The 20,776-nt window shown below is 37.5% G+C and overlaps 1 protein-coding gene across 4 annotated transcripts in view; it reads right to left on the bottom strand.

Annotated features, from left to right (window-relative positions):
* Nucleotides 1–20,776, bottom strand: part of DLGAP5 (DLG associated protein 5) — a 44,450-nt gene that overhangs the window by 10,097 nt on the left and 13,577 nt on the right. For 2 of the 4 annotated variants that reach the window (XM_078150369.1, XM_020991150.2), the window contains exons 3-14: nt 19,757–19,968; nt 16,584–16,646; nt 13,398–13,494; nt 13,193–13,294; nt 12,767–12,843; nt 9,863–10,161; nt 8,761–8,885; nt 6,538–6,664; nt 5,449–5,534; nt 4,301–4,461; nt 3,343–3,435; nt 1,450–1,678 (exon numbers count right to left, since the gene is read on the bottom strand). In XM_078150369.1, coding sequence (XP_078006495.1) covers nt 1,450–1,678; nt 3,343–3,435; nt 4,301–4,461; nt 5,449–5,534; nt 6,538–6,664; nt 8,761–8,885; nt 9,863–10,161; nt 12,767–12,843; nt 13,193–13,294; nt 13,398–13,494; nt 16,584–16,646; nt 19,757–19,968 — 1,671 coding nt within the window. The remainder of the gene's footprint in view (nt 1–1,449; nt 1,679–3,342; nt 3,436–4,300; nt 4,462–5,448; nt 5,535–6,537; nt 6,665–8,760; nt 8,886–9,862; nt 10,162–12,766; nt 12,844–13,192; nt 13,295–13,397; nt 13,495–16,583; nt 16,647–19,756; nt 19,969–20,776) is intronic. The other 2 variants (XM_078150367.1, XM_078150368.1) reach the window with 2 other exon arrangements.

Here is a 20,776-nt window from a genome sequence, read left to right as displayed (position 1 = left end):
AGGATTTGAGCCAAAGTATTCTGACTCCAAATTCAGTCCTCTCCACTACAGCACACTGCCTAACCTTGTAATGCAAATACTATTTATCCACATTTTAGAGGAGTTGAAATTGCAGCTCAGAGAGAGTAAGTGGTCTGCCCATGTCATATAACCACTAAGTACTCCAGGCAGAACTCAAAGCCAGGCCCCTCTGGCTCCTGTCTGATGCTCTTTCCACCATACATTATTACCTAAATACATTGCATGGAATGTTTACCAAGGATTAAGTCTTGAGATAATTTTAGATATGAACTTTAGCTCTGGCAGCTATGATTGCTCATTTCATATGCTAACTGAGATTTAAATGTAGACTATGGAAAATGAAACTGATAAAAAAAAATAACCACTGAATAGGAAAGTAGTGAAAGAAAAAGAGAATGATTTCCTTGAAAGTACTAAAAACTGATTCAGATGATACTTTTTCTTTCTTCTTAAAAATTATTTTTAAATATTGGAAAAGAAAAACAAAACCCATGTTAACAAATATGCATAGACAAGCAAAATAAACTCCCACATTCACCATGTCCAAAATATGTCTCATTCTGCATCTTGAGTCCAAACTGGTATATTTTCTAATGACATCATAGAAGCCTATTAGGCATAAAAAAACCCTGAGGACTCAAGTACTCTTGTTCCCAACTGACAGACTGCCCTCTAGTAGCAAGTCTTTGAAAGGCTAACCCAGTAGTCCTTCAGGCCAACTGCCACACACCAACTGCTGAGGTTTGTTGAAATTCCCAGCAGGGCAAATAAAGCAGCTAGGAACCCCTCCTCCTGCTGGACTCACAGTCATTACTGTTCTTCCCTCCTTATCACCTGTAACACTTCACCATCAGAAAACATGCAGAAAGACACCCCACTTAAGTGATCTTAAGGCTTCAGGGAAAATGAAAAATAGCCCTTGTTCACAAAAAAGAAGTACTGAGAACCCCAACCAATAAAATTTACAGTACTGACAGACAAATCTTCCTATTAAGGTTACAAACAAAATAAATAGGAAAAGATACATAGTCAAGTCTGAATTATTTATGCTACCTTTTCATATTTAATTCTAGCCCTACTTATTTCCTGTTAGCCAAGTAACCATAGGCAAGTCATTCAACCTTTATGAGCTAGTTTTTTCATCTGTCCATTGATGACAGTCACTATTGTGAAGATAAAATGAAATAAAAGGTACAGCAGAACTTTTTAAAAGAACTTTTTACATATTTAAGTCAATCTACCTACAAACACACTTGGCTACCCTGTAAAACAAAACAAAACAAAACAAAAAATCCCTAGCAAATGTTTTTGTTATATTCATTGCTTGAAGAAAATATACTATCTCCTTTTCATTGGCTTAGTTTCCCTTTTAGGCCCCACATACATACAAGGTTCTACTTAATGAATGGTTTCAGCAAGATAACTAACCTGAGAATGACTTAACTGGGCTTTCGATTCTGAAAAACCCGGCATCAAAAACTATCTTGTCAATTTCCTTTGCTTTTGATCCCACAGGAGCCACAATCTCAAACGTAGGCTCTTCCCGCTTCAGTTTCTCTTTCATTGAAGCTTTTAGAGCAGCCAGGCGACTTCGAGCTGCGGTTCTTGCAGCATCATCCTGTTTTGACTTGCATTTTTCAACTGGGACAGCTTTCTTCTAAAAAGAGAAAAAGTTAGGACATGTATTGAAGATGCTCACTTCTACCTGACAGTAAGCTATTCGGCAAACATTTTACTAAGGACCTACTGTATGCAGATGGCTGTGCTAGGTCCGGCTAGAGCAACAAAGGTGAGGGGAGAAGAGGGGATTCTTGTTTGTACAGACTTATATTTCGGTGGGGGGAGGTTAAGACAAAAATAAAACCCACAGATAACTATAATACATGATAGAACAACATTTATTAAAATGGTAAAAGACAAATTTCACCAATGGGGGGGGCTATTTCACTGAGAAGGTGGCATTGGAGTTAGTCTTTATAAAGGGTGTTCCTTTACTCTTCAAATCAAAGCTGAAAGACTACTTGCTGGGGATGTTTCAGAAAGAAAAGCTGTCCTAGCATAGATCCAACTAGATGATCTCTGAAGGGAGTAACCATTACCTCAACTAGGGTGGTATCTATGAGTAAAGAGAAGGGGACTTAAGTGAGGGATTTTACAGAGGCAGGAACAACAAGATTTAGGAAGTGATTATATTTGCGGAGTCCAGAAGGGTGAAGAAGTGAAAATAATGCCAAGATTGCAAATCTGAGAAACTGGTGGTACCCTTGACATTAATAGAGAAATTCAGAAGTGGGTTGGGTCCAGGAGGAAGGATAATGAGTTGTTTTGGACATGTTGGGTTTGGGGATGCCTATGGGACATCTTAAATATTTAACAAGCAGTTGGTGATAGGGGACTGGAGCTCAGGAGAGAGAAAGACTATGGCGAGGGATAGAGAATTGGGAGTCATCTTAAGATAGATAATGATTAAACCTATGTGAGAAGATGATGTTTGTAAGAGCATATAATTGAAAAGAAGGCTCATAAAAATCTTGGAGTACAACTACAGTTAGCAAAGGAGATTGAGAAACAGCTCAGAAAATAACCAAGAGAGCAGCATCATAAAAACTTAGAAGAGAGAGTACCTGGCAGGGTGGTCAACATTATCAAATGTTACAGAAAGGTCAAGAAGGAAGAGGACTGGAAAGAGGATATTAGATTTGGAGAACACTGGTAACTGTAAAGAGAATTTCACTTGAACAAGGTGAGAAGTCAGGTTGCAGAAGGCTAAGAGATGGAAAGGAGAGAAGCTGAGGATGAAAAAGGGAAGAGAAATGAGGGTAATAGCTAGAGAAAATGATAGGCTCCAGTGAGGGTTTTTTAAATATGGAGGGTAGCTGGGCTTGATTTTGATAGCAGGGAAGGAACTAGTAGATAAGGAGAGATGAAAATTAGGGAGAAGTGGGATAGATGATAGTGTGGGTGATCTGCTAAAGAAGACAGGAAGGGATGGGATCTAAGTAATATAAAAGGATTGGCTTTAGCAAGAAGCATGGTATTTGTATATCTTCTTTCTCCTACTAAACTCCTAAGGGTGGGGAGTTTATCTTTCTTGGGACTTAGCATAGTGCCTTGCACATGTTAGGTGCTCAATAAAGTTTGTTGAATAATTCTGTTTAGTGATGAAAAACAAAACTGCCCACTAAATAATAAATATTTAACAATATTAAATAAATAATAAACAGATAAATAAAATAATAAAAATTCAAAAATAATAAATAAAAACATTCGGTTGAAGGACTATAGAAGAGCTGATACCAGATTCTGAGGTCACCAGCTTACCCGAATAACTTTTTGGCTTATGGTGTTTTCTTCTTGCCATTCTGATTCCTGAAGCTTACTCAGTTTTTCAAATTTTTTGTTCACATCTTCTACCTATCGATAGATAAAAATTCAAGTGTTTATAAATCCATGACAACAGTGACTGATTAAATAGCTCCAATAACATTAGGATCTTTTCAAATGGAAATTCACAATTCAATATGCTTATAATAGACAATTAAAATCGGTAATAAAGTTCTGTAATAAAATATTGAAGAACTGGAAGCTCAGGCCCCAGTTTTAACCGCCTCCAATTTTGTGGGAACTTGGATTAGTCACTTAACTAGCTAGGTGTCTCCCCAGTGACTGCATCAGACAGGAAATACCTATCACATATCTACTTCACAATCACAGTAGTGACACATAAATAACTAAACATCATTAAAGGCAGTCAAGATAAACTGACTAAATAGATGTAAATACAAGTAATAAATGTTATTAGTGATTGACTGTTGCCACAAGTTAAAAAAGAAATGAGAAAATAATAGCTACAAATTGTTCCTAAGTATCATCAAGTTTGTTTTAAAAAAAAAAATAACCTGGTTAAGGGATTTAGAATAATGATAATCTATCAGTGTGCAGTTACGCTTGCATTTCTAAAACACACATAAAGGATTATGCTTATGAACAAAGTTCTAATGGTCATTTTTTCACCCTTAAAATGACAGGTAAAACCTTTAGACTAAGAATTCTTAATGAACATCCTTGGAAAGAAAGTAGTATCTAGAAAAAGTTGAAAGCAGTACCCAACAGTACTCAATTTGAAACTCAACTTTAAACACACTGTGATTACGGATTAGTATTCCTCTTGGAAAAATCCAGACTCCTATTCCACATATTAAACAGCATTACTATGTTAATGGAAGAAAAAAAAAACCTACATTCTTTGTGAGTTACATTTCCAATAGACACTACTTACCTGAAAATTAACCATATCCCAAAATCCATCCAGATCCATGCAGGTAATCTTCTTTTGGCCAGATTTATACTCACAGTCATTCACCAATCCTTCAAACTGGTTGAACCTTTCACTTATAAGGAGTCTTGTTTGACCAACTGTTGTGCAAATGAGATCTTTGGCTATTTGAAAAATAGGTTTAAAAAAAGTTCATTCATAAAGCACAAATATCTGGCTTGAAATCTGCCCCCAACTATGCAGAGAAGATCCCAAGCCCCAGTTTTCTTTTTTGTGGGTGTGGGTTGAGTGGGAGAGTTATGTAAGGCGGGAAGGGGAGGTCCAGATCTGTCATGCCACTGGTATAGGAAACTCATTCTATCAACTCCATTATAGACAGGCAATTATTCTGTAATTCATGGCCTTAGAAAGCTGCCCTGGGGATTGGGGGGTGGGAGGGGAAGGGGGAGATTATTGAGAAATTAAATGGTTGTCCAGGGTCACTCAACCAAAAGGCTAGTTTGGCTGAGGGTGGGGGAAGGGAAAGGAACAAGTATTTATTAAATGCCTACTATATGTGCTAGACACTATGCTAAGTGCTTTATAATTATTATTTCATCTGATCCTCACAACAACCCTAGGAGGTAGCTATCATTATTGTGGCCATTTTACTGTTGATAAAAGTGGGGTAGACAGAGGTGGAGTGACTTTCCCAGTGTGTAAGCATCTAAGGCCACATTTGAACTCAGGTCTTCCTGACTCTAGACCCAGGGCTCTTCATGGGAAGAAAACTGTCTAACAAATAGAGGCAATAGGGAAGCACTTGGATTTTATTGTATGGGGGTGACATGATGAGACCTGCACTTTAAAAGTATTTTGGCAGCTATGTTGAGGAGAGTAATTTCACGTGAATGTGAAAAATGTGAAGCCAGAAGCCAGATTACTGAGGCAGCAAATAAAAATGGCCAAAGGTCTAAGTCACAGGAAAAATTGTGATCAAATAGAGCCATATTCCACTCTAGCAGAGAAATACAAGAAAATTAATGTTCATATCATACTAAACAGAAATTTCTCCTTCAGCAATAATCAAGCTCTAAAATAGACCAACTCTAGATTTTAAAAAATCACTAAAATAAATTTGAGAGCATACGACACAAATGATGCCTTCTTACCATCATCAGGAATATCCAGCGTAAGTTTCTTTTCCCATTCATTGCAGCATCCTGTTAACCTCTCAGTTTCTGATTGAAGAATGTTTCTAATTATGACAGAAATATTTTAATTTTACAACTGCTTCCCCACACCCTAGTAGTTGAATATAATTAACATTTCCATATTCATACACAAAAGGAGATGAATGTGAATATTAAAAATTAGTATCCATGTCTTTCAATATAAATATGTTAAAATATTCTATACACAGAATATAGTATGGAATATTCACATTTAAAACTGAAGTTACATTAAGCAATCGTGTAACTGGATATGCCTTCACCATAACATCAGCCTTGAAGAGAACAGCAAAAGCAAAAGCTTTCATCAGTTTTTGATGTGACATGTCTACATTTGCTCTCTGTTGATTTCTCATGGGGATGAACCTAGCCAGAACAATCAGGACATGATGCATCTTGAATTTTACTTCCTAGACAAAATGAACTCTGTCTTTTCCCAAAGTTATCCTGTCCTTTCTGATATTAATGCTTTGCTATTTTTTTTAAAATTTGGTTTATTTATTTGCTTTTTGGTGAGGCAATCAGGGTTAAGCGACTTGCCCAGGGTCACACAGCTAGCAAATGTCAAGCATCTAAGGTCACATTTGAACTCAGGTCCTCCTGAGTCCAAGGCCGGAGCTCTTTCCACTGCGCCACCTAGTTGCCCCTTTTGCTATTATTTCTAATGCCTAGAATGTCTCTCTCCCCTTTCTTCACTTATCCAATTTCTATCCATCTTTCAAAATCCAACTGAAATACTAAGTCCTCAATGAGGCTTTTCATGAGCGCTACCCATGGATTTCCACCCTTGATATCTCATGTAGCACTTTTACACTGCTGAAATGTACTTTTGATGTAATACTTCAGCATTACATTTATCAATGTGTAGAACACCCCCAGTACACCCCATAGGCTCCACTGGGGCAGGGATCAGATGTTATCTCTACTATATATCTCCCCTGATGCTTACCCTCTGCATAATCAATATTTAATAAAATGTTTATTAAGGCAAATAAAAATCTTTAGCTGCCAAGAATCAAAGCGACAAACCTGAAATATGGTACATCATGTGGTGGTGCTGCTTGATGTTCAAGTATTTCAACCAAAGGGATATGTGCATTTAATGGAAGGTTATCTGAACTTGTTTTAGTACCTCCACTTTTATTTGAAAGATGATCTATAATTTAAAAAAAAAAGAAACAACACCTTAAGAGTGAAAACTCAAGTTTGTAAAACAGTTCCTCTCTTTGGCAACTAACTTTCACAAGCCTTTTGATTTTTCATTGCCATTTTCTTCTCCCAGAGGCAGCAGGTCTATACTATAGTACTGGGGTACTAGATATACCCCAAAGCTCTGTCTTAGGCCCCTTCTTCTTCCTTTTCTCTTGGTGTTTTCATCATTTTAACATGGAGTCTAATTATTATCTCAATACTGATGACTACAGGTTAGAGCCCTAGTTTCTCTCTTGAGCTCCAGCCCCCATAAATCAACCACTTATTGGCCATTTTAAACTGGATGTCTCACAGGCATCTCAAACTCAACATGTCCCTAGCTGAACACATCTGCTTTTATCTCCCAAATTCACCCTCCTTCAAAACTCACCTATTTCTGATTGAGAGCACCATAATCCTTCTAGTTACTCAGGGTTCACAACCTCAGTGTCTTTCTTACATGTGCTAACTCTTTGCTATCTTTCATTTCACATATCTGATCAGTTTCCAAATCCTACTCTTTCTGCCTACTTCTCTGGCACCTCTCACCCAGACTATGGCAATAACCTCATATTAAGCCTCTCTGCCTCAAGTTTCTCCTCACTCCAATCCTTATTTCACCCAGCTACCAAAGTGCTTTTCCTAAAATCCACTGCTTCCCAATGACCTTTAAAATCAAATATCAACTCCTGTGACCTTTAAAACTCTTCACAACTTGACCTCAACCTACCTTTCCAACATTCTTACCAATTACCTTTCTCATACTCTATGGTCCAGACAAACTGCCCTGGGCCAGAGAACAATGTCATGAAAACTCAGAGGACAGAGGGGTCTGCACTACCAAATGCTCTAGAGGGATCAAAGAAGACAGTGTTTGCATAAGTATCACAGAATATACAATGAATGAAAGGTCCCTAGACGAGAGGCCACTAGCAGCTCTGTGTGTGTGTGTGTGTGTGTGTGTGTGTGTGTGTGTGTGTAGAATTAAAGAAGATATTTGAGCTGAGGTTTGAAGGAAACCTAGGATTCCAAGAGGTAGAAGTGAAGAAAGAGAGCATTCTATGCTTGGAGTACAGCCAGGGCAAAGGCAGAGAGGTGGGAGACAGAGTGCAGTGTATTCACAACAGCAAGTAGGCCAGGGTAGTTAATGTACAAGACTGAAAAAGTAGAAAGGAGCCCAGTTGTAAAGAGATTTAGGTATCAGAGGAGCCTCTATGTAATCCTAGAATATGGAGCCACTAAGTTTGATTAGAGGGGGTGATATTGATCAAACCTTTGCTTTAGGAGAATCATTTTAGTAGCTTTGTTGAACATACCCTGGAGTGGGGAGATCAAATAGGCAACTGCAATGGTCCAGGTGAGATGTGATTAAGGTCTGAACTAGGGTGAAGAGAGGTCAAACATGCAAGAGATCTTGTGGAGGAAATAAAGAGAGTTGGTAACAGCTTGGATACAGGGGTGAAGGAGGGCAAAGAGCTGAAGAGGACAATGAGACTGAGCCTGGGGTGAGGTTTGGCAGGGTACAAATGGCAACAGGACTCTGAAGCCAGGGATTAGAAGGCAACAGATGGTGTAGCATTGAACTAGTTTATTAAAGAATTGAGAGTGGGAAGGGAAAAGAGTGCAGTCAGAATAGTTATGATAGCCAAGAAAAGTAATGATTTAAGGGGTACAGGGATTGGAAGCTGAGGAGAGAAGAACAGAGTTAGAAAGAGATAAAATATAGGAGATTATCATCAGATAAAAGAAGCTCTCGGTTCTTAATTATGGAAATGGAACTCTTGTGGGTGATGGCACAATCAAGGTTATGACCATCCTTCAGCCTTTCATCTCTCCAAACTATTTAGTGGTGATTCTTTTTTTCATTCATTCATTATCTTCTCAGTTGGTATTCCTTGTTCTATCTCCATCACCATCCTCTAATCATATTTCCTCACCTCTCCTGGCCTTAAGGGTTTCTAGACAAACTAATCCTGAATCACACAGTAGAAATTATGCTGAACAGATTTTAATAATTTGTACTCTAAACAGATCAAAATTTAACAAGTTTACTTACTATACCTTTATCCAGAATTTCCTGGGACCTTGGAGGAGTTTGCAGATCAATCAGATCCTGCTGAACTGGGCTATTACAGTGAGGTTTACTTTCTTTCAAAGTTTCTCTTTCTGATCCCTGAGAGTTATCACTAAAACAACAACAACATCAAAAAACTGCTTCAGGCAATATGGAAAATCAACATGACTCCACATATTTTACTTCATAGAATTTGAAATTAGATTTACATATTGTTTACAAATTTCACTTTCTAAAAAAAAAATCTTATTTATAGGCACCATTCATATTTACTTTGAATCAAAGAAATTCTAAGATTCATTAGCATCTTATTAGAATACTAAAAGGAACTTGTTCAGTTCATTCTTTGTGACTGCATGTGGGGTTTTCTTGCTGAAGACACTGGAATGGTCTGCCATTTTCTTCTCCAGTGGATTAGGCAAACAGAGGTTAACAGAGGTTAAGTGACTCTGAGGCCTGTTCTGAACTCAGGTCTTCCTGACTCCAGGCCTAGCACTCTATCCACTGAGCCAGCTAGTTGCCTTTAAAGGCAGGTAGGAAACTTACTGTCCAGTAAAAGATCTTGGATAAGGGAAGATAAAATTGCTGACTGCCATTGCAAAATAACTTTGTAGCCATCTTGTTACCTCAAACTTCTATTGGCTTTCCTTAGCTTTCTAAAGTATCTTGATACTTTCCTTATTTCTAGAGGTAGTCAGTCTTCTTTAAGAGCAGAGTTCTAGAAATAAGCATTTCTGAAACATTACTACTGCCAACAATTGCGCTTTCCTAGAAATTGTTTCTGGCAGTATTGATAAGCAAACAAAGATTCACACTGAAAACACAGTTTGCGTTGAAGAATGAGACTATGTTTCCCTCTCTGGTCCCCCCTCCAAACCCCCCCCCAAAAAAAAAACCAACCCATAGGAAAATGTCTCTTACTGGAATCTTTTGAAGAATAAGAACAAAAATACTCCTTGAATTTAAGAAATTACAGTAAAGTAGTGCTTATAAAAAAACACAGGCTAAACAAAATACAAGTCACGAACTTCTGTCATACAACTTAGCAAAAAATAAACTACAATAAAATAATTAAAATTGACTTCTTACTTTTTAATCTGTAAAGGGCTCCAGAAACAACTAAGTTCCACATAAGTATGTTCCTTTTGTGGGGAAATGGGTTTCATTCCATAGTTCACTAGACTATCTAGTGGTTGAAACACAAAATTTTCAGGTGCAAAAGAGGATTTCTCTCTCACTTGGGAAGCAAAATTTGTCTCAGGTAAGTATTCTTTTCCAAGAAATTCAGCAATTTCTTCTGTTGGTGATTTTCCAAAGTTATTAGAAGGTCCTTCAGTAAGTGGGTCCTTTGAGCAATCTTCTTTCTCTCCAACTTTGGAAGGAAGATCCTAGATGTAAATAAATAGTCATAGTAGATTAACGGTTACTAGGCTATGACATGTTAAATGAATGGATAAAGGTATAGGGCTAAAAAGGCAGCAGGCAGTTTGGAGAGAGAATTCGCCTTGGAGTCAGGAAAACCTCAAGTTCCAGTTCTGCCTTGGGCACACATTGACTGTATGAACCTGGACAAATCACAGTCTCTTGGTGCCTCCAGGCAGCTCTGTAGGACTAAGCTGTAGCACCACTGGTAAGCTCTATCTATAGAAGGAACTTCCCTACCGGGAGTTACCAATGCCAATGGAATCTCAGACCTTCCCTCCCCCAACAAATTTATCTGATAACACACTCAGCAAATGAATCTGCCATGGAACATTCATTTTAAAAGTTTCCTGGCCATCGTGCACTGACAAAGTGATTCCAAGTGGTGTTAGCAATTCTAATAGTGGAAGACTGTCGTCCCTAATTAGAAGTTAAGGTGTTATAGAAAATCTTGGTAATCTATAATATTGTACAATCAATTATCAACTTGATAAGTACTCTCCTTTTTCCCTTGTGTCCACTAAATACATGCAGCATTATAGGAGGAAAACACAAACCTTGGTACTTCAAAACTGTCAAAGCCCGGGCTACTGGAACTATGGGATAGATTACATGACATAAAATGTATCCAATTTCTTATTCATAACTGTATCTTTGTTACAGCAGCCTTCTTCTATTTTCATATTCCTTTTTGTCCTCTCACCAGGCTTCCTCTTACTTTAAATAAGAGGTTCTCAAAGTGGTTGATAATGCCCCTTGGCAGGTGCTAGAATGATCCAGGGGGGCAGTAGTAGCATTGGTGCAATTGGAGGGCATTGAATAAAAATTAGGGGGCAGTGGAAGCACAAGGAAAGAAGAGAAGACAAGAAAATTTTGAAAAACTGTTCATATATCTTTCATCTGTTGCATAAGAGAGTTACAGTCATAGCCATTACCTTATTTTCCAAATAAACACACATAATGCAAATTATAACCAATCAGTGGTCAAGTCCCCTAACAGGTCTTAACAAGCAAGTGTTGGCAGCCAAGCATGCCATGCACTGTCGGGAAGTGTAGCATGCATTGGCATGTAATGACTTGTTTACAATACGATACCATACGGTTACATGGCAATATTGCATCATTAAAATTTCAATGGAAAAAAGCCCACAAATTTACAATAAATTATTAAACTTAAGATGCATCACTAAAAAAATTTTTATACTTTTTGAAATGATGCAAATTAAAAAAAAACAAAACAGTTAAAGGGCTAAAGAAAGCAGATTTCCAGGAGGGTGCTGAGGGAACAACAGGCCAAATAAATTTGGGAACCTCTCCTTTATTATAAAAGCACTGATGATAATAAGAATAGGGATTGGACTTGTAATTTCAATGATAGAGGGAATTCACAGAGGAGGTGATGTTGGCTGACACCTTCTCTGCACTTCAAGAGACTTAGAGCACTGTGAGGATCACATGTCTTGTGTGAGAGAGAAGACCTGAGCCCAGGTCATCTTAGCTCATGTCACACCACATATAGTTGTTTAATGCCAACGTTTTAAAATACCTAAAAAAGTGCCAACCAATCAATAAACATTTATTAAGCACCTAGTATGCTAAGCACTGGAAATACAAAAAGAAGCAAAAGACAGACCCTGCCCTCAAGGCCAATAAAATCTAATGGCGGAAGACATGTAAATAAATATACCCAAAGCAAGCTATATACAAGATAAGAAGGAAACAATTAACAAAGAGAAGGTACAAGATTTAAGAGGAGTTAGGAAGGTTTCCTACAGAAGGTGAGATTTTCGTTGGGTCTTAAAAGAAGCCAGAGAGGCCAGCAGTTGGAGCAGAGATGGGAAAGCAATTCAAGCCTGGAAGACAGCCAGAGAGACCACCTGAAGCCCAGAGATGGAGTATCTTGTTCAGGAAACAGCCATGATAACTTTATGTTTCAGGAAAAGCCCGGGCACAAGACAGTTAACCTAATTACACTGGCACTACATTCTCAATTTTTGCTTTCTTATTTCAGTTACTTTAGGTATTTGAAGTTTCCAAAGGCATTTAGAAAAACAGCCTCTATGTGCCTCCTGTTCTGCCCCTCCCCCCTCAGCCATTCATCAAGTAATTATTAATTGCCTACTGTGTGCCACGTACTTGCTGGAGACACAAAGACAAGAACAAAAAACACACTCCTAAGTAGTCCCTTGCCTCAAGAAGCTTACATTCTTCTCAAGGTTGGAGGCAGGAAAATAGTTCAATGACCTCTGACTGTCATCCCAGGATTTAATGAGGGAATAACAATGAGCTTATAAAAAGAGCCTAGCTAAGTAAAAGGGAACAACATCATAGAATCCAAGGCCTACACAATCTTAAGAGTTAAGAGAACTTATTGGCCAAATGGTCCAACCCATTCCTGAAGAAGAATCAGCTCTCTGCCTGGTCTCTAGAATTTGCTTGAAGACATCCAGTGATGGAGAACCCACGTACCTAAAGGCCACTCATTCTATTTGGGGATGAATGTTATTTGTTTATTATGGATTATTATAATGAATGAATGTTATTTCACTCATCGATGGATTAAATTCATACCTTTACTTTTTCTGCTTTAAGTTCAATCTTTGGAGGAGGTCTTTCTTCAGTTGGTGTTTTTCTTTCTGGTTGGTTTTCTGAAAGATGAAATAAAAATAGTCAGTTTCACTTGAAAAAAGATATTATAGCTAAGCAAACATACTATTATTTGAGAGAGATTAAAGCAAATTATAAAAACGTATTATCTTGGAAGGATTGTCATTGAAAGCCTACTATAAAATGGGGATGAGAGAATATAAATGAGAAAAAAATCCTCTTCAGAATAAGCTAATACACTTTTCAAGCTTTCCTTAAACCTATTTGTTTTTCCTGTTCTACAATTAAAAAATACACACACAGCTTCCAATTTGAAATACTAACCACACAAACCATTAGTGACTACAACATTTCAGTTTCTGATAAATCCATGATCAACATTTTACTCACCACTGACAAGTTTCGGCATTGGCCTTCTCACTGGAAGAGATGAAGCTAGTCTAGGGATGTGCTTTGCTGCTGATCTGGTCACTCTCATATCAGGTTGTGGAGCTGTAACGACAAAGTTCTTTTTATCGAAATCAAAATCTACTTGGAATACAGTAAGCTATTCTTGTGGCAGCATCAACACATTATAGTTCAAAAATCTTCATACCTTTCTTTTCCTTGTTAGAATGGTGTTCAGAAGTTGGCTTCTGGCCAGGTTGGACTGCTTCCATATTGTGCCCATTATTGACCTGGTCAACATAGATCTATTAAAAATTAGTAGGTGCTAAACTGAGTTCTTCCACAAAAAAAGGCTCAAATGACTTGAACACACAAAACATAAATGACAACAAAGGCCAAAGTGACATAGGATAATAAGAGAAAGGATAAATATTACAGAGTCTCAGAGTTGGAAGGGATCTCAGAGGCCAACTAGTCCAAGTGATAGCTAAACAAGAACCCTTCTGACAATACCTGATGGGTGATCACCCAGCCTTTGCTTGAAGAGCTTTAGTAAAAGGGAACCCATTCTCTCCCAAGGCAATCTACTTTACTTCTGGATCTAATTTTTAAAAAACTTTTCCTTATACTGAATCCAAATCTACAAACTTCAGAGAGATATAGCAAAGGAATGGAATCATCAGCTGAATTATTAGGATAAAGGGAAACGAGGGTAGGAGTTTGACAGACATTGGATGAGGAAGGACTGATTGTTTGGAGTTGCCATCATTAGAGTCCTGTGATGACTGGCACCTTCTGGATTTGACTTGTCCAGTCTGCACGGATTTAGGCTACCTCTCAAGCCCTACTTCCTACTACTCTCATGTGTATGTGTGCATGCGTGAGCACACACACACACACACACACACACACACACACACATACACACACACTCTCTCTCTCTGGATCTTGCCACACCCTGCAAAATGGTTTACATTTTCCACCTCCAGTTATTGAACATGCTTCTCAATCTCCTTGGAATACCATCTCTCTCCATTCCATCTAAAACCACCAAAAGCCTACTCATCCTTCAAGGCCCAGATCACATACTATCCGTAGGTAGAAGTGACCTCTTCTTCCTTCAATAAACACTATTTCTACCATTCCTGGTACTGGATACATAATTCATGTTCCCCTCTTAGATGGTAAGTTCCTTAAGGGCAGGGAGCAAGCATATTTGTGTGTGTGTGTGTGTGTGTGTGTGTGTGTGTGTGTGTGTGTGTACTGTTTCTCCCCCCCACCTCGCAGCACCCCAAATGCATTTAACTATTGTTAAATGAAGATTAAGATCCATCCACCTAGATCTGTTAATTTCCCGTAGGTTAATTGCTCATTTATAGCTCAGATTATCCATACCTCGTGATACAGCAGAAAGAATAATAGGCTAGAAAATAGAAGATCCAGTTCTAGTCTCACCTCTGTTACTTACCAGCAGCATGATGGGCAAGTCACTTTACTCTTAAGTCCTAGCTTCCTCATCAATAAAATAAAGATACCACCACCTATTCTGCCTAAGAGAGCTCTTTTTGAACCTCAAATGACACAATGTAAGAAATTACTCAAGTGGATCTGTGGTCTCATTGATCTCCAGAGATGCAAGACTATAACATGTCCAGTGTGACTTGTCTATGTTGCTCCAATAGGTCACCACAGAGGGAGTCCACCCACCATCCTGGAGGCCCTCCTCACTTTCTTCTATCATAATGATGGCACCAGTGGATACTGTGGCTGTCTATCTTTTATCCCTCTTGTCATGTGACCAACCCATCTTTTCTTCCCATCATACAATTTCATCATGACATCTTTTACTGCTATGCTTCTTCAGTTCTTTATTGGTTATATCTTGCAGACACATAACACCCACCATTTGTCTCCTCTGTCCTTTCTATGATACTCATCTTTGGTTCTTTGGAGGTAGTGCTGTTCTGACACATAGAAACATCAGTTAAAAAAAAATGGGTCTTTGCTTTCACAGGAAGCTTGGGGCGAGTGAAAGAGTTTTATAATTTCCCCAAAGCAAACCGCTCTGCTTGTCTCCTTTTCAATTCTAAGCCCAGCTCATCGTCAGGCTGCACTGTCTGTCCCAGATACATCTATTACTGAGCAAGGTATCTATCAATGTGTCTGTTTAAACCCATGCAATAGATATTTAGTCCACTTGATCTCTCCCGTGCAAATGGACAAATCAAATTCCTTTGAGTGACCACAGGCCCAGACAAGCTTCACAATGCCTTGGGGCTTGATATGATCATCACGATGCCATCTGTGAGCAGAACCTGGAGAACCTGACCATCCACATGGAATGTCTGTATGTTTGTTTCTTCCTTCCTTCTTCCCTAACACTCTAATTCATTATTTATTTTTGACTTTAAAAAAATTTTTTTGAGTTCCAAATTCTCTCCCTCCCTCCCCCACCCTGAAACAAGCAATTTATCAATCATACATGTGAAATCATACAAAACATTTTCATATTAGCCATATTTTTTTAAAGTAAGAAAAATAAAGTGAGAAAATTATACTTCAATTTGCACTCAAAGTTCATCAGTTCATCTCAGCATCAGTTCTCTCTCTGGAGGTAGAAAGCATTTTTTCATCATGAGTCGCATGGAATGTCTTCTTGACCCAAACTCTGTCCTGGATTGCCTCCATCACATTATTCCTCACCTAATGTATTCTTAGAGGGTCACGGAATAGGGTGATTTCTGTTAGGACTTCCAAGGAATTGAGAATGATCTTGATGTAGAAATTCAAGACACCTTGCCATAACAGCTTCTAAGGCAGTTTTGTTCTATGGAATGAAATACTTTTTCGAAATCAACAATGAGCGCAATGAGATCTCTCAACACCTTTCAGTTAACTGAGACTCACTATTAAATAATACTTGCTTTTCTCTTTGCAATCTCATTGCTTAGCATAGAATTTACATATAGTAAGAGCTTAATAAGTACCTTTCCATTCATTCATCTTTTTCTCATTTTTCTTTTTTAAAAACCAATTCTTATCTTGTTCTTATCAGTTTTGAAAAGTTGATGCTTAGAATGTACAAAGATAGCTAACTCAGGGATAACTCCCATATCAATATCAAGTCTTTGTTAAAATGTAGTTAGTTCTGTTGGTATAAAAGCTACCATTATTTTCATGGTGATCTTTTTGCAAATACTTGTCACTAGTACAGCAATATGCAATGATCAAATGTTCCTTATTAAAGCACTGGAAGGGCTAATTGGTCTAAAAATTTTACACAATTAACATTACTTCACAGATGGTAAATATCTACAGGTGTGCAAAAACCAGAAAATTTACTACTGATTCTTTGAAAAGACAATAAAGAGACTTCATAAACTGATTAAAATACCTTTGGCTGATTCATTTGGTCTTTAGCCTTGGACCTTGTGATCCGTACAGAGGTCTGAGTAGCCTAGAGTAAATAAAATAAGTAAAAGAATTTAGAGAAAAAAATCTAAGTGATGTACTTATGGGCCCTTTCTATCTATCTATCTATCTAATCTATCTATCAATATCTATCTATCTATCTATATATTTTTTAAATAAACAGCTCCATCTTTTCAATGAAATTGAGAGCAAAAGAGATTCTCCCCATCTACTTAGGTTTTTGCTTTCCTGAATAAGGAATTCCCCAGAAGTTGAGCAGCTTTACTGTAGTGTTTCATTTATTTGTAGGGTTTTAAAAACCAAGTTTTTAAATGGAGATTCACAGATTACATCTTATTTCTTAAAATATTTGTTGAAGGAATTATTTCAAATAATTCTAAGGTATGGTCTTACTGGTCATGTCACTCAGAATCAGAGAACCTCAGAATTGGAGTGAACTTTAGAAGCCATCTAAACTAATGTCTAACTAAACAGTATCCTTTCTATAGCATGGCTAGCTAACTTTAGCCTAAAGATGTCCAGGGAAGGGGGAAAACCCACTATTTCCTGAGGAAGCCCATTCAACTATCTTGAATGATTCTAATTATTAATTCTTTCCTTAAATCAACCCTAAATTTACCTATTTGCAACTTCCATTTACTGTTCCTACTTCTGTTCTCTGGGACCAGGTAGAACATGTCTACTAATTCTGCTTCCCCATGTCAGTCCTTCAAATACTCCATCTGGGGAAAGGGGTTAGTGTAACTGTTTTAACCTCCACTTTTCCTTGTCACTCAAAGATGAGAAACTTGATCACTATGTAAATGTAAGCATGTTAAAAACAAACCTAAGTTTGACAAATTCTATATCGCTGAGGCTTTCTTGGATCAAACACCCAATTCAAGCAAATTACAAAACTGGTATTATCCTACCTAACAGAGTAGCAAAAAAAACTTGAATTCCACTCCCCTTATGCCCAACTCCACTGAACTCTCCCCTGAAAGCTAAATTTTGTTGTCATAATAATTCCTAGTAACTTTAACCCAAAAGACTTTCTGGAAGCATTTCATTTTCCCAGGGGAAAACTACTGCTAATCAAGCAAAGTAGTTTTTGCTTTGCTTATTTGTTTCTATTTGTTTAAAAGATTAGCAGCCCAGGTGGGGAGATGTTCTCTGGGAAACCTATTTCTGACTCCAGTGGTTTTAAGTAATGATTGTAGGTGCTACTGGCAAGCTGAAGACTTAGGAGTTTACAGAGTAAAAGTGTGTAGGGGGCGAGCATAACAGGAAATAGTTCTAGTAATGGGGAATGATGAGGCCAACAATTATTTTAGTCTACACAAAAAGACAATGTGCTGAATAATATCACAACTCTTACATTGATTTTAATGTATTTAAAAGCAGAAAGTAATTCAAGTACTCTGACATCATTATCAATTAGCTTGAAAAGGGTAAATTAAATTCACAAATTGGCATGGCTCCAACTTACTTGAATCATAAATTAAGTGAATTTTACATAATGCTTAAAAAATCAAACACCATCTATAGCATTATTACTGTTATTTGTTTAGGGAGTTTACCGTCATAACACTGGAAATATGATAGTGTGCCTTACTGAATAGGCTCAATGGTCTCAATATACTATTCTGTCTCTTATGTTGGCAGAGAAGGGTATTTTGTAGAAAATATGTGGTTGCTTACATAAAATTAACCTCAAAAGATTAGTGATCTACTTGGACATGCCCTGAAATTCATTATGGAACTAATCTAATTAACCTATTGATTAATTTAAATGCTTGATTCTACTGTTTTAGCAGAAGCCTAGACTAGTAAGGTTCTTTAGAGCTTACTATGTCCTATGTGAAGTCATAGTTGAAGGGTTGAAGTTTCCACAAAACAGTCCACAAGGACTCCAAGAATATAACTCATAGCTCATTAGTTTAGAAGGATTACTCTCTAAAAATGTGTTATTTTTTATATACAAAAGTTAATCTGATACTTTTCTGCCTTTATCAAATAGCTTTGTGAGGTCTTCTTGCAGTTTATGCCCACAAGTTTGGCATTTCAATATCTAGATGAGCTTAGTATTATCTGAAAACAGATACTAATTGCATATTTTCATTTCCAAATCCTTTCTAATGAACAAAAGAATAAGCAGAGAGAACTCATTAACCTCCACTCAGCTTAAAATGCCTACGTATCTGTATTAGGTATCACCTACCCAAACAACAGCTATTATAAAACATTTCCATAGACACAAACTTACATGCTGATTCATAGAAATAAATAGTAATATTCTTTGGCAAAGAAATGTGTCAATGCTTTTTGAAAGTCTTGAAACAATGAATTAAAATTTACAGTGGCTAAGTGGGTTTATTTTTGCCTTCTAGAACGTTATCCAGATTTTACCTACAAACACTACTACAGCCGATTCAACATTATTTTTTGGCTAATTCTTTATTTCTACCTGCATTTTAGGCTTTTTTTCTTCTTTTTTTTTTGATGAGACAATTGGGGTTAAGTGACTTGCCCAGGGTCACACAGCTAGTAAGTGACGTGTGTCTGAGGCAGAATTTGAACTCAGGTCCTCCTGACTCCAAGGCTGGAGCTCTATCCACTGCACCACCTAGCTGCCCCTAACATTTTAGGCTTTTTAATTGTAAATTCTGATACTTCTAGTGCCTCTGACCTATTTTTTTATGTCTCTAAAAATCTCATTTCTTAACTATATCCCTTGTAGAAATAAAGTTATCTTAGAATAGAAACTTCCTATCAGCCTCTTAATTCATTAAGTTAGTATGCACATATCATTTGTGACCATTAAGAGGTAGCTCAGCGTCAGGAGATAGAGCACTGGACCTGGAGTTAGCAAAACCTGAGTTCAAATCCAGCTTCAGACACTTACTAGCTTACTATGTTACTCTAGGCAAGTAACCTAAATTCTATTTGCTTTAATTTTCTCATCTGTAAAACGGGGATAATAATAGCCCCTACCTCCCACGGGTTGCTGTGAGGATGAAATGAGATGATATTTGTAAAGCATTTTTCAAACCTTAAGGTACTATATTAATGTTAGGTATTATTATTACATTATTTTTTAAACTTTTACAAAGATTCCAGTTAGCTCATTTTTGTCCATTTAAGATGTCAGTTTACCTTCTTTGGTTCAGGTTTCACTGTCTTCTGTCCTGGAGGAGGTCTAAGAAACTGCGGTGGGTCAGGTTTGTAAAGCCCAACTTTAAATACCCCTCCTTTGACTTTCTCTCGCTGCTCTTTCATTTTTTGAAGCAGCTTTTTCTCTTTATACTGCTGAAGCATCTCCTTTCGCTGATTACTCAGCATCTGGCGTATACTATTGACAGTTAACTCTTAAGGCAAAAGAAGCAATACAACATGTGAGATACTTAAAAGGATTGTCTAGCCCCAGTGAAATCAGCCACCATGACTTGGTATAAGACCAGTTGTCCAGCTATGCATCAAATGATTCCTCCCTGCACACTTTCAGAAAGGTTATTCCTAACTTTTTACATTCTCCATCCATTCCCCATTCTACTGTCCTCTCAAGTAAGAAAAAAAGTCAATGTTTTATTGATATTTCTAAAAATCCTTTACGATCACCATCTAACAAACTGCAATTTGGCTTCTTGACCTTGTGATTTTACTGAAAACACATCCTTAAATACCTTAAGTAGCCTCATCGTTTCCAAATGCAGTGTGGTCTTTTCTCAGTTCCTTATCAGACACCGATGAATAGCCTTGTTCTTGACATGACCTCTTCCCTTGACTTTCCTGAAATGAAGGTCCCTCAATTCCATTTTATCTTTGATTCCCTTCTACATTCCCTCTCTTCTTCTTCTTGGTCCCTAACTGTAACATTCTCCAAGTCTTCGTCCTTGGCCCTCTGTTCTCTTTAAATGTATTTCTGTGTGTATTATACATACTTTCAGTGAATTACATATAATTACACACGCACACAAACCCTTTTGCACTGGTGAATTGATTCTGGCTCATGGCATCAAATGTCACTTCAATGTTAATGACTCAAATTCATATTTGCAACACTTCTTTCTTAACCAAACTCCACGATTACATACATTAATTAGTACTGCATCTTCAATTACCTGGCCATCTCTACAGAAATGTTCTACATATTTAACACATCCCAAATGGAATTCA

The sequence above is a fragment of the Phascolarctos cinereus genome, unplaced genomic scaffold, assembly GCF_003287225.1.
Source record: "Phascolarctos cinereus isolate Bilbo 61053 unplaced genomic scaffold, phaCin_HiC Scaffold_2;HRSCAF=192, whole genome shotgun sequence".
NCBI classification, from domain to species: Eukaryota; Metazoa; Chordata; class Mammalia; order Diprotodontia; family Phascolarctidae; genus Phascolarctos; species Phascolarctos cinereus.
Note: the sequence above shows the minus strand (reverse complement) of the source record. Positions and strands in the feature narration are given on the sequence as shown.